The following is a 17,312-nucleotide window of genomic DNA, read 5'->3' as shown; positions in this document are numbered from 1 at the left end:
TTGTTTGTTTAAATTTGCAGATTGTAGTTTATCTTGGGTCAAGGTTGGATGCTTTCAAAAGTCTAGATTAAAGGATTCTAGTTTGTAAGGAAGTTTCATACATACACACCTGCCGCTTTGTGAAATTGCATCATTAATAGCCTTGTTCACTTGTTCATAATTATAATTTTGGTCACTTGCATGTTTCCACATATGGGACTTCAGAGAAGGAGGGTGGCTGCATACATATCCACAAAGAGAACATCTGAAAAACAATGAGCGTAAGAGAAGGTATTTGAAGTGAAGTCAAATACCTCACTTTTTTACTAAATTTTCTTAAACAGGTCAAATGAGATAATACAGCAGAGAACTAATTCCCCTTCTCTCCTAACATGTGGTCAAAGAGAAATTTCTCCATGTTGCAGCAATTCCAGTATATCATAATAATTTAATGCCACTATAAATAAAGCATGTCAACCCTTCCTTGTTTTAAGTTTATACCCTGGCCAAGTAAATGTGTTTCAGAATAAAACTTCACATGCAACATCTCAGTATCTAAAAATTATTTAAACCAAATTGAATTAAAAAAAGCAAATCAAAACAAAAAATGTAGAATGCCACTGTCAGTTTGGCCATTTATAAAAAAAACTATTTGAATACTACAAAAATGCACTAGTTCTGATCACTTCAACTTACCTTCCATTTTAGAAATGAAATTCAGTGTGTTATTAGGTAATAAATTTAGATTATCTTATGATATTTTGAACTACTGTGCATGTACAATAACTTGCTTCTCCATTAAATTTAGTTTGTATTCCTAATTGATATTTAATTCACACAGCAGACATTTTTATACCATCCCTAATTACATTTTGTAAGAACAAAAGTATATAAATAGCAAAGGTTGGTAAATGAAGGAAGACCTGGGAATTTGTAACAAAGGTGACACTGCAATATTTTCTTTTCTCGCTTCTTCATTATTCCATTAACTCCTCCCTTCTCAACACTAGTTACAATTTAAGATTACTGAAAACCCTCATGAAAAAGTCTAACAAAACCATAATGTAAATGTTTTTGGAATGTCCAATCATATTCAAACATATCATATTATGTATTATGGAATTCAGCTGGATGATTCAAAAACCTTTGAGAAAGTTTCATTGAATGAGATCCTAAGTACGCTTTTAGATAAATTTGTATAGAATCCTACTCCATGTCTATAGAAACATATTGGCTTAATCCCAATTAAATACAATGGGACTTTTCCATAAATGAAAATGAAGAGTAAAGAATTTTAGAAGTTTTACGGTTAAAGTAATTTTAAGATATAAATTCATCAACACTCAACCTACGTAACAGACAAAAGGATATGTGATTTTGGGGCATCCATCACTAGCAAGTTGTGAAGCACAGGGGCTGAGGGCTAGGTGCCTCTAGCATTTGAGAAGCTCTCAGTAATCCATAATTAGATAGTATGCTAAAAGAAAAGGAGTACTTGAGGCACCTTAGAGACTAACAAATTTATTTGAGCATAAGCTTTTGTGAGCAACAGCTTATGAGCATAAGCTTTTGTGAGCTACAGCTCACTGCATCCGATGAAGTGAGCTGTTGCTCACGAAAGCTTATGCTCAAATAAATTTGTTAGTCTCTAAGGTGCCACAAGTACTCCTTTTCTTTTTGCGAATACAGACTCACACGGCTGCTACTCTGAAACCTGTAGATAGTATGCTGAATTTGATTATGATCAGAAACTGGCATTTTCACATTTTGTTAGAATTCCAACCTCAAGTAGTTGTACTCTCAGCTACAGTTAAGAATCTACTTCAGTCACAATCCCATCACCCTTCAACAACAGCCAAATTTTTCTGTCCAACTAGCCCAATGTCATCTCAAGTTATATTATGATGGATTTGTAAAATGGCTACCACCTGTTGAAAAACTTTAATTTTCAGAGCAAAAAATATTTGCTATTAGTATAACACCTGGAAACCCTGATACTGCACCACACAAGTCAATGGGAGTTTTGCCATTGACTTTAATAGCAGCAAGATCAAGCCCCAAATGCAGCAGCCTGAACTTGCAATGGCTGCAATTTCCACTAACCAGAAGACAAAAGAAAGGAAATTCTACCTACCGCTCCTCCACAGAATACTGTGGAGAACTCCTAATTTGAAAGGTTATATGAAGATATATAGTACACTACATGCATGTGGCAAGGAAGGCCTGCTCCACAGGGCAGACCACGTTTTTTAGCATCACTATCTCTATTATATATCAGGAAATGTACAATTCTACGGGGGGAACAGGGGTTGTTTTGTTTAACTTTAATCCTTCTCAGACAAGTGGGCTTCTCAAATTAGAGTCAATGGATGTCTCAGTCTGAATGAAAACTTTGCTACATCACAATCCTTCCATTTTAATAAATAAAAACGAATGCACACCTTTAAAATCCCAACTTTCCTCTTAAATCAGTAAAGTATAGCTAAAAGAATGTTTGTTTAATTTTGCAAAGTTGAATCAGGAACAAAAGGTAAAGATGCCCACCCAATCACAACTCCACCCCACATGCACATGCATTACAACAGTCTTTAATTATATGTCTGCAACATTGTTATACCCATGTTGATACCAGGATATTAGAGACACAGGGTGGGTGAGGTAATAACTTTTATCAGAAGAACTTCTGTTTGGTGAAAGAGAGGAGCTTTCCAGCTACACAGAGCTCTTCTTCAGGTCTGGAAAAAGTACTGAGTGTCACAGCTAAAACTACAAGGTGGAACAGATTATTTAGCATAAGTAAACACATATTGTAAGAGACCATTCAAGGTTAACGGGCCACTTCACCTTGAATGAGGAGGAGTCGGGTATATATATGTTAATTACTTATGCTAAATAATCTGTTCCACCTAGTAAAAAGAAAAGGAGTATTTGTGGCACCTTAGAGACTAACACATTTATTTGAGCATAAGCTTTCCTGAGCTACAGCTCACTTCATCGGATGCATACTGTGGAAAGTATAGAAGATCTTTTTATACACACAAAGCATGAAAAAATGGGTGTTTACCACTACAAAAGGTTCTCTCTCCCCCCACCCCACTCTCCTGCTGGTAATAGCTTATGTAAAGTGATCACTCTCCTTACAATGTGTATGATAATCAAGTTGGGCCATTTCCAGCACAAATCCAGGTTTTCTCCCCCCCCAAACCCACTCTCCTGCTGGTAATAGCTTATCTAAAGTGATCACTCTCCTTACAATAAATGGGTACCCGCATGGCCCCACAGTATGCCAACATTTTTATGGCTGATTTAGAACAACGCTTCCTCAGCTCTCGTCCCCTAAAGCCCCTACTCTACTTGCGCTATATTGATGACATCTTCATCATCTGGACCCATGGAAAAGAAGCCCTTGAGGAATTCCACCATGATTTCAACAATTTCCATCCCACCACCAACCTCAGCCTGGTCCAGTCCACACAAGAGATCCACTTCCTGGACACTACAGTGCTAATAAACAATGGTCACATAAACACCACCCTATACCGGAAACCTACTGACCGCTATTCCTACCTGCATGCCTCCAGCTTTCACCCTGACCACACCACACGATCCATCGTCTACAGCCAAGCTCTGCGATACAACTGCATTTGCTCCAACCCCTCAGACAGAGACAAACACCTACAAGATCTCTGTCAAGCTTTCTTACAACTACAATACCCACCTGCAGAAGTAAAGAAACAGATAGATTGATAGAGCCAGAAGAGTTCCCAGAAGTTACCTACTACAGGACAGGCCTAACAAAGAAAATAGAACGCCACTAGCCGTCACCTTCAGCCCCCAACTAAAACCCCTCTAACGCATTATTAAGGATCTACAACCTATCCTAAAGGATGACCCAGCACTCTCACAAATCTTGGGAGACAGGCCAGTCCTTGCCTACAGACAGCCCCGCAACCTGAAGCAAATACTCACCAACAACCACATACCACACAACAGAACCACTAACCCAGGAACTTATCCTTGCAACAAAGCCCGTTGCCAACTGTGTCCACATATCTATTCAGGGGACACCATCACAGGGCCTAATAACATCAGCCACACTATCAGAGGCTCGTTCACCTGCACATCCACCAATGTGATATATGCCATCATATGCCAGCAATGCCCCTCTGCCATGTACATTGGTCAAACTGGACAGTCTCTACGTAAAAGAATAAATGGACACAAATCAGATGTCAAGAATTATAACATTCATAAACCAGTTGGAGAACACTTCAATCTCTCTGGTCACGCAATCACAGACATGAAGGTCGCTATCTTAAAACAAAAAAACTTCAAATCCAGACTCCAGCGAGAAACTGCTGAATTGGAATTCATTTGCAAATTGGATACTATTAATTTAGGCTTAAATAGAGACTGGGAGTGGCTAAGTCATTATGCAAGGTAGCCTGTGTCCTCTTGTTTTTTCCTACCCCCTCCCCCACCCCAGATGTTCTGGTTTAACTTGGATTTAAACTTGGAGAGTGGTCAGTTTGGATGAGCTATTACCAGCAGGAGAGTGAGTTTGTGTGTGTATGGGGGTGGGGGGGATGTGAGAAAACCTGGATTTGTGCAGGAAATAGCCCAACTTGATTGTCATGCACATTGTGTAAAGAGTTGTCACTTTGGATGGGCTATCACCAGCAGGAGAGTGAATTTGTGTGGGGGGGTGGAGGGTGAGAAAACCTGGATTTGTGCTGGAAATGGCCCACTTGATGATCACTTTAGATAAGCTATTACCAGCAGGACAGTGGGGTAGGAGGAGGTATTGTTTCATATTCTCTGTGTATATATAAAGTCTGCTGCAGTTTCCACGGTATGCATCCGATGAAGTGAGCTGTAGCTCACGAAAACTTATGCTCAAATAAATTGGTTAGTCTCTAAGATGCCACAAGTACTCCTTTTCTTTTTGCGAATACAGACTAACACGGCTGCTACTCTGAAAACTCTCCTTACAATGTGTATGATAATCAAGGTGGGCCATTTCCAGCACAAATCCAGGGTTTAACAAGAACGTCTGAAGGGGGGGGTAGGAAAAAACAAGGGGAAATAGGTTACCTTGCCTAATGACTTGATAATAGAGACTGGGAGTGGCTAAGTCATTAGGCAAGGTAACCTATTTCCCCTTGTTTTTTCCTACCCCCCCCCCCTTCAGACGTTCTTGTTAAACCCTGGATTTGTGCTGGAAATGGCCCACCTTGATTATCATACACATTGTAAGGAGAGTGATCACTTTGGATACACTATTACCAGCAGGAGAGTGGGGTGGGGGGAGAGAAAACCTTTTGTAGTGGTAAACACCCATTTTTTCATGCTTTGTGTGTATAAAAAGATCTTCTATACTTTCCACAATATGCATCCAATGAAGTGAGCTGTAGCTCACGAAAGCTTATGCTCAAATAAATTGGTTAGTCTCTAAGGTGCCACAAGTACTCCTTTTCTTTTTGCGAATACAGACTAACACGGCTGTGACTCTGAAACCTTTTGTAGTGATAATCAAGGTCGGCCATTTCCAGCAGTTGACGAGAACATCTGGGGAACAACCGGGGGGGGCATAGAGGGGGAAATAGTTTTACTTTGTGCTATGACCCATCCACTCCCAATCTTTATTCAAGCCTAAATTAATTGTATCCAGTTTGCAAATTAATTCCAATTCAGCAGTCTCTCCTTGGAGTCTGGTTTTGAAGTTTTTTTGTTGAAGAATTGCCACTTTTAGGTCTGCAATCGAGTGACCAAAGAGATTGAAGTGTTCTCCGACTGGTTTTTGAATGTTATAATTCTTGACGTCTGATTTGTGTCCATTTATTCTTTTACGTAGAGACTGTCCAGTTTGGCCAATGTACATGGCAGAGCGCATTGCTGGCACATGATGGCATATATATTCTTCAACAAAACAATTTCAAAATCAGACTCCAAGGAGATACTGCTGAATTGGAATTAATTTGCAAACTGGATACAATTAATTTAGGCTTGAATAAAGACTGGGAGTGGATGGGTCATTACACAAAGTAAAACTATCCCTCCCCCTCCGGCTGTTCCCCAGATGTTCTTGTCAACTGCTAGAAATGGCCCACCTTGATTACACTACAAAAGGTCCTGCCCCCCCCCCCCCCCCCGCCCACTCTCCTGCTGGTAATAGCTCACCTTACCTGATCACTCTCCTTACAGTGTGTATGGTAACACCCATTGTTTCATGTTCTCTGTGTATATAAATCTCCCCACTGTATTTTCCACTGAATGCATCCGATGAAGTGAGCTGTAGCTCACAAAAGCTTATGCTCGAATAAATTTGTTCATTTCTAAGGTAACACAAGTCCTCCTTTTCTTTTTGTGGATACAGACTAACACAGCTGTTACTCTGAAACCTGTTCCACCTAGTGTTTAGCTGTGACACTGAGTATTTTCCCAGACCTCAATACGAGCTCTGTGTAGCTGGAAAGCTTCTCTCTTTCACCAAACAGAAGTTTGTCCGATAAAAGGTATTACCTCACCCACCTTGTGTCTCTAATTACATGCTAATATACTATTTTACTGCAGAACCCTTTCCTTATTCAGGTTTGATAGTACAAACTAACTGAAGTGACAGTTCAATACTTATTTTTAAATACTTATGGTTTAAAGAGCAGACTCCTAGCTCAGTCACTAAGCATCACATTTTTGCTTTCAGGATTATATAACACTATGGGATTAATGCTACTAGGGGCTCAGTACCTTCAGCTATCATTCATTTCAAATCAAAGCTGAAGGTGCTCAGCAACTTCCAGGATCACTGTCTGTACTATTCATCCATGGGTCAATATATGAGCATATTGCACAACATAATCCCATAGGAAATCTATAAAGTATAATGTGAGGAAAGAAATAGAAGTAAAATGAGTTTGCTGTTCTTGGACGCTGTTTTACAGAATGTATTTTTACATTACACTTTTAGCAAAAGACAATAAAGAGTACTTAATTTTTGCAGTATGCATTCATCTTGTGGTTCTATGTAAGACATAGCTGATGGAACCTAGGTCATTCTGCAGTTGTGTCTAGTATGTATGTGGCATGGTAAGGGGGCCAGGGGGTTGGATAAGGGGCAGGGGGTCCCCAGGGGCAGTCAGTAAGCAGGGGGTGGTTGGATGGGGTTGGGGGGGTGACAGGGAACGGGGAACAGAGGGGGTTGGATAGGTGTGGGAGTCCTGGAGGGCCTGTCAGGGGTGTGGATAGGGGTTGGGGCAGTCAGGGGACAGGGAGCAGGGCGGTTGGATGGGGGTGGGGTCCTGGGCGGGGGCAGTTAGGATCAGGGGGTCTCAGGAGAGGGCAGTCAGGGGACAAGGAGTGGAGTATGTGGAGATCAGTTTCCCTATTTCTATAACAAATCATCATACAGATGTATTCCTGGAGACTTCATCACATGACAATATTTAATTAAAAATTAATCTTTAGTTCTGAAGACTCCAGGCCAGTGGCAGGCAAACTTTTTGGCCTGAGGGCCGCATCGGGTTTCGGAAATTGATGGAGGGCTGGTTAGGGGAGGCACAGCCAGGTGCCTAGGATAACCCTATACAGAATTCAGTTTAATTTGCGCCCTACTGGCTTAACCTGTGCTGATTGATTAAATGTTACTGTTAAATAATGTCCTAAATTGACATACTGTGGAAATTTTCTCACAGCCTTTGATGAAGTGGATCATCAGGGACATGGAGGCCAGAGGTGTGGAAGTTTTCAGTAATCCTAGATGACTGCAGAATGCTTTCCTACAGAGTGTAGAGCAGGCCTGCGGGGTTATTTTCTGCAGCCCGCCAGCTCCCCATAGCCCCCCAAGTCCCTCCTGCAGCTGAACCCCCTCCCTGAGCCCCCTACCGCACCCTGACCCCCTGCCCTGACCCCCTGCCACACGCCACACCCCTCTTACATCCCTGAGGGGCGGAGGGGAGACGGAGTTGGGGTGGGGATTTCAGAGAAGGGGTTGGAATGGGGGCAGGAAAGTGGTGGGAAGAGGCAGGGCAGGGGTGGGGCCTCATGGAAAGGGTGGAGTGGGGGCGGGGCCGGGGCAGCAGGTGGGGGGCGTCAGTGATGCGGGCCCTCGGGCCAATGTACTAGTCCTCAAGTGGCCCTCGTGGTCATTTGAGTTTGAGACCCCTGGTGTAGTGTGTGGCTGCAGCATGCATGGTATCTAGTGCTACTAGAAAGCACTCTGGAAAGGAGCATAGTGGGGAGGTTTAGTTTACATTTTGTAGTTGTGAAGAATTTAGATTTTTCCCTTGAGACCACAACTTTTGTATGCATGTGATTTATCCCAATGGCCCTGGTTGCTTGCCCAGTCTTGCAGTATGACTTGTTTAGTTTCTTTGCATTTTTGCTTTCATCATAGGTTTTCAACTCCTTGTTGCAAGTTAGCACTGGGTAGCCATGCTGAAGTATTAGAATTTCGTTTTTCATAACTGTTTCTCAGTATGTACTACAGGGGTGGGCAAACTTTTTGCCCCGAGGGCCACAACAGGGCTGCAAAACTGTATGGAGGGCCAGGTAGGGAAGGCTGTGCCCCCCAAACAGCCTGGCCCCCACCCCCATCTGACCCCCTCCCACTTCTCGCCCCCGACTGCTCCCCTCAGAACCCCTGAGCCATCCAACCCCCCTCCACTCCTTGTCCCCTGACTGCCCTCTCCTGAGACCCCCTGATCCTAACTGCCCCCGCCCAGGACCCCACCCCCATCCAACCGCCCTGCTCCCTGTCCCCTGACTGCCCCAACCCCTATCCACACCCCTGACAGGCCCTCCGGGACTCCCACACCTATCCAACCCCCTCTGTTCCCCATCCCCTGACACCCCCCCAACCCCATCCAACAACCCCCTGCTTACTGACTGCCCCTCGGGACCCCCTGCCCCTTATCCAACCCCCTGGCCCCCTTACCATGCCACGCAGAGCGGCATGTCTGGCAGCCACACTGCCCGGCCGGAGCCAGCCCTGCCACCCAGAGCACTGCCCGCATGGCGGCGTGGCTGCACGGGAGGGGCCAGGGGCTAGTCTCCCCGGCCAGGAACTCAGGGGCCGGGCAGGATGGTCCTGCGGGCCATAGTTTGCCCACCTCTGACGTAGCATGTGGGGGCAGACTACTAATGGCACTTATTTATGAAATATACACAAACATAAGAGACTAGTGACACTCATGTTCTTTTCTAGGATAACACAATGCAACTCCAGGTTCTGTCTCACATGGAGACACTAAGAATACCAAATTAGCTCCAATACTTTTTGCTTTCGTACAAGTGTTAATCAACTGGAAATACAGAATAAGACAGGGAGAAAAAATAATTCATGACTATCTACCTACGCTATTTTTTACTTAGACTACAGAGAAAGCAATGAATCTGAACTCCACTTTGTTTCATAAGGTAACAAAATCACACTACTACGGCTTTTGCCAACTCATAACTGTTACATACTTGTACTGTTCCATTAGCTGCACTGCCTGGTGCTCCTGTGGGTGGCGCCTCATATGACATTTCAAACTATTCATATTTGTTGTGGCGAAGTCACATACTCGACATCTGAAGAAACAACAACAAGTGAGTGATTCCCAACACCTTGATAGTTGACCACCAGTATTATTTCACAAATTAAAGCTTCAAGAGGTAGCAACAGGATATTTCTGAAAAACTGTGGGTAAGACTAATAATAGTTTACACAAGTCTAGATATTTATTATTATTATTATTTCTGTGTATCAGACTGTGTAAGATTTTCAGCATAAAAATGTCAGTGTAATAGCCATTTTTCACGAGGCCAAATTCTACCCAGATTTCCATCCTGTGAAACTCCACTGAAATCAATGAGTTTCACAAACTCTAAAAGGGGCTCAGATACACCATGTCTATCCCAAGGGTAAGTGCCAGGCTATGTTAGATCAAGGCAAAAGCTTGCATTTTACAGGTGTTGTATGTCATGTTCATGAGATGATCTTGTGCTTCAAGCCTACAAATTCTCCTAACTCCCTATATTAAGGCATCCACACCTTCCCATGTCACTTACATATTATCTTTTGCTTATTAAGAAACCTTAAGCTCCAGATCATTAGATATCTCTTTTTTAAAAAAATAGAAACTGGAGAGGAGATCAACAGGGCTGCAATTGGGTGCCCATGGAAAAAGTTGACACGCTGCACTGCTTACATATTAGTTTTGTTATTGAACGTTTAATTTAAAAGTCAAAATATCCCTCAGTGAAAACAAAAACATCCTAGACACCTCAAACCTAGATTTATGGCCACTGCACAATGTACATAAATACCAAAATACTGCAGGTAAAAATGGACCAACCTTCCTATAGATAGCAGATTAAAGCATCTCTTACTAAAGCCATTCAACTCAACTAAAATACTATCTGTATGTAATTTTCAGGAATTTTAGCTATTTCTTAAAAAACAAGATATTGCAGATCAAATATTGTAGATACACAGCACTCTTTACTTATTTTATAACTTTTATAACTTTTTTTTAAAAACAACCTATAATTAGAATATTTATTACTACATAAGGCATGAAAGTCATGTCACCTGCATGATCATTTCAAAGACAACCAGTAAACAATCCAGAATGTTTTCTATGCAATTACAAAGTACTTATCTGGCCAGGAACAGAAGGTATGATTTGCCTCCTCATTTCCTATTCAAGTCAATGGGACTTACACACACACCTCAGGATCAGGCCCTAACTGTTGCTGGTTTGACAGTTACCAAGTAAATAATTACTCCAATTACATCATTTTTGTTTTGTAACTTAAAATAATACAACAAGGACTAACACCTAGACATACCATACAACAGAAAAAAGGGAACAGTGGTTAGCCAACTTCTAAAGACTGAGTAGCTTCTCTTGAATTACAGGTTTCAGAGTTACATACGATATGTAGCGCTTTAAAAAAAATATAATGTAATGAGCGTTGAGTGGCCACCTTTCAAAGCTCAAGAGGCAGAAGCAATTTAAATCTTGCCATGAGACTGACATTCTGTACCTTGGGAGAGCACCCTGTAACCTCCCATATTCCTCATCAGTATATAATTGTGATATTACGTATAAAGCATGCCTTGCAAGGTATGAGGGGAAGGTCACAATCTACTGAAAGTAATTTCTCTATCCATATATGTATATCATTAATGCATGTGAAGTTATGAGAATTGTGTTGTATGGTTGTCACTCACACATGTTGTAAATTGGGAAATCAGCCAGATATTAGCTTCCCAGAAGCAACAGCAAGGAAAGTAACCAATGCCCGGGCAGGGTGTGAAACAACTCATCAACAGCCATTGTCCAGCAAGGGAGCTGCAATGACTTACCTGCATGAGGCCACACCAAGGGGATTGCTCAATTTTGCCTGAAGACTCAGCAATGCCCCCCAGACATGCCTGGACTTGTGTTCTACAAGCACATGGAATGAGGATATAAAACTGAACACAGGGGGTCCAGGCTTGGCCTTTTCTCCTGCCCCCACCTATGCTGCAAGCAACTAAGGATATGTCTACACTTGCAGAGTTTTTGCATTTTAAGTTTCACCGGTCCCGTGAAAGTAAAGCGCTGGTTTGTGTACTCACTTAATTCCTCAGGCATCAGAGTGTGTTTACATGAGCAGCACTTCCATCGCTGATGAGAGCAGCACTCTAGGGCAGCTGTCCCACAGTGCAGCTCTCTCCAGTTTGACAACGGGTCTTGTGGGAAGCCGGGGGGGGGGAGGGGAGGGGAGAGGAGGGGTGATCGCGGTGCATCCTGGGTCCCTGCACAGCCTCCTCTCCCCCAAACACTGATCAGCTCCAATAGCTCAGCATTGCTCCAAGCAGGGGATCGTTTGTTCTGTGGAGGACGCATTGTCACCTGGCCAAATAAGTGAACACTTGCCAAGAAAAGAGGAAGGGGAGTTTCAAAGTTCCTGGGGCTTTACAGAGGTAGGGGTGGATGTCTGTTTACCTGGCAGCACAGCTGTTGGTCAGAGTGGTCATCTAGGCACTGTGGGATATCCTCCAGAGGCTAAAAGCTGTGTAAACAGCAAGAACGTGTCTTCACTTGCACATCACTGCAAAAGCATCACTTTTGGTAAGAGCTGTGTGCCTCTCGTGAAACTTCTGAGTTTCACTGCAAAAAGTCATTGGCACGTGTAGATGCTCCCATGGTTTTTGACCAAAAAACGGACTTTTTCCACTTTAAATGGAAAGTGTAAACATGCCCTAAGGCCTTGTCTACCTTGCCACTTTACAGCGCTGAAACTTTCTCGCTCAGGATGTGAAAAAACCCCCTCTGAGCGATGCGAATTTCAGTGCTGTAAAGTGGCAGTGTAGACTACTCCCCTCGTGGGGGTGGGTTTTTTTTTTTACATTGCTAGTGCCACAACCACGTTAAAGCGCTGCCGCAGCAGTGCTTTAACATTGGTAGTGAAGACACACCCTAAAACACTGAGAAGAAGACAAGACTCCAACAGAGGAGATTGGCCAAGGTTTAAGGAACAAATCTGTGTATTAAGGACTGCACTATCCAGTGGGGTGAGAAAGTGCTTAATCTAGATGTTGCCCAGTCTAATAGGGTTGAGAGTTTAGACTGCATGCTTATATTTTATTTTATTTTGGTAACTAACTCTGACTTTTTGCCTATCACTTAAAATCTATCTTTTTTTATAGTCAATACATTCATTTACCTGTTTGTCTTTATCAGTGATTTTGTATGAAGTGTGTGGCAAATCTCAGGTTTTGCAAAGGCTGGTGTATAACCACTTTCCATTGCTGAAGTGGTGAACCAATTAATAAATCTGTACTGCCCATCTTGAGCAGTGCAAGATGGTATATTCCTGAGGTACAGTGCTGGGGGGATTTGGGTCTGGTGCCTTTCTCTGTGTGATTCATGAGTGGCTCTGGGAGCATTCATGCAAGCTAGCTGGGTGTGGGGCTCCACATGCGGTTGTGCTGAGTGATAACAGCACCTGGAGGGGTTTGCTGCTGGTCACTAGCAAGGCACTGTGAGAGACAGCCCAGGCTGGACAAAGTTAAGCGGTCCAACAGTCCCAGGCTGCACCCTGGGGGGAATCCTGTCACAGAGACAACCATTTCTAATTTGTCCCTAACAGACAACCCTGCCAAAGAAAAAAAACAGAAATCTATATTCGCCACCATTAACTTAGCTTAAAGACTAATTCAGTATGCTGACAGGACAAAACAGACCCTGGATATTTTGTGTTCTCTCTGCTTGGACAACAGGCTGCTTGAAACAACACAAACACCCAAAACCACTTGGACAAAATGGTTTAAAATGAAAGTGAGAACACATTCAAAATAAACTCAATGTGTATACAATACCACTTAGTATACAGAAACTCTAGATCAGTATATGGGAATAAGTTTGATCTTAAATCACTGCATATCTGGTATTAAGGTTTCTCCAGAAATATTCACCTTCACAAAAGCAAGCAGGTCAAAGAGGCTCTCACAAGTTTGTCCTCGCTAAAGCTGAATCCTATGAAACAATAGATTTAATCACGAGGACTGCAATATTTACCTATACATTTATCCATTCTGCCTTTCCCCAGGAGCTTTCCTTGTCTCCTCAGAATGCTAATCACTATTTCTCACATACCCCACCTTACAAATGTACGTCAAGGCCAAGTTTCTGCTCAAAGGAGACTTCAGTAGGTTCTTCTTCATAAACCACAAGCAGGGTGGATAAAAATTGGTTTAAAAAAAATAAAAAAAGAAATCAGATTTTAATTTAAATGATTCATTTTAATTTAAATTATAATTTAAAAAAATTGTTTATATTGAAATCTGAATTTAATACAAGATATGTTAAGACCTAAACTTATTATAAACTCTTAAAACATTTAAATAAAAAAAAAATATGCTGAATCCATAAGCCGCTATCAAAACATTGAGTCAAAGGCTGCTTTTCTATATAAAAAGAAAGAATCAGGGGAAAAACATCTGACTTTTGAGGTCAAGCTTTGCAAATTATGGCACAATAGGCCATCTACTGTATTAAAGGCTTGATCCTCTAAAGGAAGAGGCACAGAGCATGCAACCAGAAAGAAGCAACTCTGGTGTCAAAGCAAGAACACTGTGAGAAGAAGGGACAACATTTTTCAGGGTGCAGCCTCTATTGTTGATTTCAAGACCTGAGAACTGGAAAAAAAACTTCCATGGCTGCACATCATTTAAAAAAAAAAAGACCCTATTTGGGAATATTTTCGAAGAAATTCCTGTACCTCTGGGTAAAAAACAAATATGCCAAATGTAAACAGTGCAACAAAGAGGTGAAAGGCCTGGTAGTCAGAATGAAACATTATGAAAAATACTTCTCAGAGAACAGTGACTTTGAAGATGATATGGACATGTATCAATAATCTGGGTCAGCTGGTTAGTAAACTTATTTTTGCACCATTCTTATGGTCTACCTACCATATTTTACTATGCTTGTAAATTATATCTTAGATTGTCACAAATTTGCGTTTTGGGCGGATTACTTAAGAATTTCAAAATGTTTATGTTCAAAATATATTTGGTATGTTAGTTTGTGGGACTATTTATTACATTTTTACTGTTACTGCTGGACTTCTAAAATTACTTTTAAAACAGGAAATCTTCACCTAGGATCATACTGAGCAATAAAAAGTAAAGTTTATTAGGAACATATGAATTTTAACCTTTAAAATCTCTCCCCCCCTCCCCCCCCAAGCTGTTTGGTAGGTTGCTAGAGATAAGGGTTTAAATAGATTTAGATAATCCTTATGATTTATTATTATTCCTACATAACTAGGCTGATAATAAATTATATCATTTTAAACAGTGGTACACACAGCTGCTGTAGGAGTAATCTTTCATTTACAATCTATTTGTTTTAAAGCAGTGCATTGAGTAGCACTCAATGAATGACTTTTTATCATTTTGTTTCACGGTACATCTCAGAAATAAGGGGTTATTAAGATTCATCATTTGTAAAGTCTACAACTTCAGATTCATCTGCTGTTACCACCAGCAGTGCTTCAACTAAACATACAACAGCCAGTAAATTACTTATACAAAACCCCCAAAACAAATCAAAAGTTTGTCGTCCAGTAAAACCACAGATGAGTTCATAATCAGGACCAACAAATTCCAGCAAGACTCCATAGATGAAAAGATTGGTTGGTTCATTTCTGCAACAAGTTCTCGTTTTCATCTTGTTCAGAACAAACATTTCATTGACATGGTTCACCCATTATGATGAGGCTATATTTCACCTACTGGATCAAACATTGCTGGATGCAGTGTCTGAGAAGGAAATTGAACAATGTGTAAAAAACATTGACAGGAAATTCGTTAGTATGAGTCTAGATGGGTGAAGCAACATACACAATTATCTAGGAATATGTTCTTGTGTGACAACAGATGATGGTATTCGTCTGTCTTACAGAAACAACTGCTATATCAGGAAATGCCCATACATTAGAATACTTAAAAGTAGGAGTAGTGAAAGTTATAACAACGAACTGTGAACAAAAATTCAAGTGTCGAGTGCATAGCTTTGTCACAATGCTGCAAATGTAGCACAGATGAGAAGAAATTTAGAAGATGATAATGAAGAGAACCTGAAACTTATAACGTATGGGCACAGTGCTTATATGATGCATCTTTTAGCCAAAGACTTAAATACAACTCCAGGAATAAAGGAAAATGTTGAAATTGCAAAACACTTCCATAACAACCCCTTTGCTTCAGGTTTACTGAAAAGAGCAGTAGGATCCAAGCTAATTCTTTGCCAATACATAAACTGAAATTCAGTGGTTGACTGCTTTGAACTATTTATTAAGATCTGGCCTTTCCTGATGTCAATTTGTGAAGAAAAATCATGACAAAAACAGATGGAACTATCACAGACAACATAGCTGAAATTGGACTAAAGAGAAATATAGAAGATATGCTGAATACACTGAAACCTATTTCCGTAGCCTTGGACAAACTGCTGCTGATGGAATTTGGAAAGAACTTCAAGAGATATTAAAGAAAGAAATACCCAACAACAAAGTTAAATTGCAGGCAGTAAAGAAGCAGATGGCTGAAGCACTTACTCCATTTAATTTTCTCTACAATATTCTCAACTCAAAGTACCAAGGTAGATGCATAATTGCTCAAGAAGATACTGCTGCTATGACAAAAGTATCTCATAATCTCCCATCAATCGTGCCAAACAAAATAAATGTCAGAGACAGAGGTGAACTATTCACACAGTACATGTTTGTTGATGATGATTTAAAGACAGACATCACTGAACTGCTGGGAGTCACTATTTTAAGCACCTGGAATCAGAGTTTGGTGAAGTACTAAACCAGCTTTTCACTGCAGTCGCTCCTTCTGCAGGCAACAAATATTTTCTTATTTGGACTAATTCATTCAAAGCTGCAAAATGGACTGGGAGTTGAAAAAGAAGGAAAACTTGTCCCTCTCTTCAAGTCAATAAAAAAAAACAAGGAGGGAGAGGATGAGATCTAGTAGTTTTAACAGTATGAAAACAGCCTAAGTAACTTAGGAGGCTGTTGTCTCATCTTCAAGAGACTTAGGCGAACAGAAACTTAAGTTCAAGTCACTTTCAATGTAGACATATTTGAAAATGTTCCCAGGCTGACATGAAATAATCAGTTTAATTCACTGACTACAGTTAATCCCTCTGTTCCTTTAGCAAATCATTTAGTTGTAAATGTGAAATACATTTTGATAAGAAATTTATGTATCCAAAATATCTGATTGTTTCATTTAATAAAAATAAATTTTGTTGTTTTGTGTTTACATTCTAATTACCATCCTAAAGCAACTTGACACTAATCATGAGCAAAAAGTCAATTCTATAGTAAATAAGAATTTCATTCACCATTTTCTAACATACTAAAAATGTACAATAAATAAGAATCTGAAAATATTAAGCTATATAATTGCTTAAATAAATGAACACAGTTATAGCGTACTGTCCTTGGTAGCAAAAAGATGTACCAAATTTACTGTAAAGATGCTATTTAGTTGTAAATCTACATTTATATCAACCAATAAACATGCACCATTTTTAGAAAATAAATGAAATACAAATGAAAAAGCCATTAAGATCCATGATTTAAATTGAGGCTGATTTAAATCAATCCACCCTGCCCATGTCACCAGTGTCAAGTAACAAGAAATTCCCTGTTTCCTTCAATTTTATTGTTGTGAATTTTACTCCTCTATTGTTTCCTAACCAGGGTGACAGTTATCCATAGAAGTTATTTTGGAACACACACACACACAGATTTCTGTTGCACCCTTCATCTCAAAGTAC

General features: G+C 40.7%; 1 protein-coding gene across 8 annotated transcripts in view; it reads right to left on the bottom strand.

Annotated features, from left to right (window-relative positions):
- ZNF507 (zinc finger protein 507) overlaps window positions 1-17,312 on the bottom strand; it is a 51,734-nt gene that overhangs the window by 4,421 nt on the left and 30,001 nt on the right. For 4 of the 8 annotated variants that reach the window (XM_073307819.1, XM_073307820.1, XM_073307818.1 and 1 more), the window contains 2 exons: window positions 9,445-9,549; window positions 110-244 (listed from right to left, as the gene is read on the bottom strand). In XM_073307819.1, coding sequence (XP_073163920.1) covers window positions 110-244; window positions 9,445-9,549 — 240 coding nt within the window. Of the gene's footprint in view, window positions 1-109; window positions 245-9,444; window positions 9,550-13,429; window positions 13,491-17,312 lie in introns of those variants that run through there. The other 4 variants (XR_012154497.1, XM_073307823.1, XM_073307824.1 and 1 more) reach the window with 4 other exon arrangements.

The sequence above is a fragment of the Lepidochelys kempii genome, chromosome 12, assembly GCF_965140265.1.
Source record: "Lepidochelys kempii isolate rLepKem1 chromosome 12, rLepKem1.hap2, whole genome shotgun sequence".
Classification (NCBI taxonomy): domain Eukaryota; kingdom Metazoa; phylum Chordata; order Testudines; family Cheloniidae; genus Lepidochelys; species Lepidochelys kempii.
Note: the sequence above shows the minus strand (reverse complement) of the source record. Positions and strands in the feature narration are given on the sequence as shown.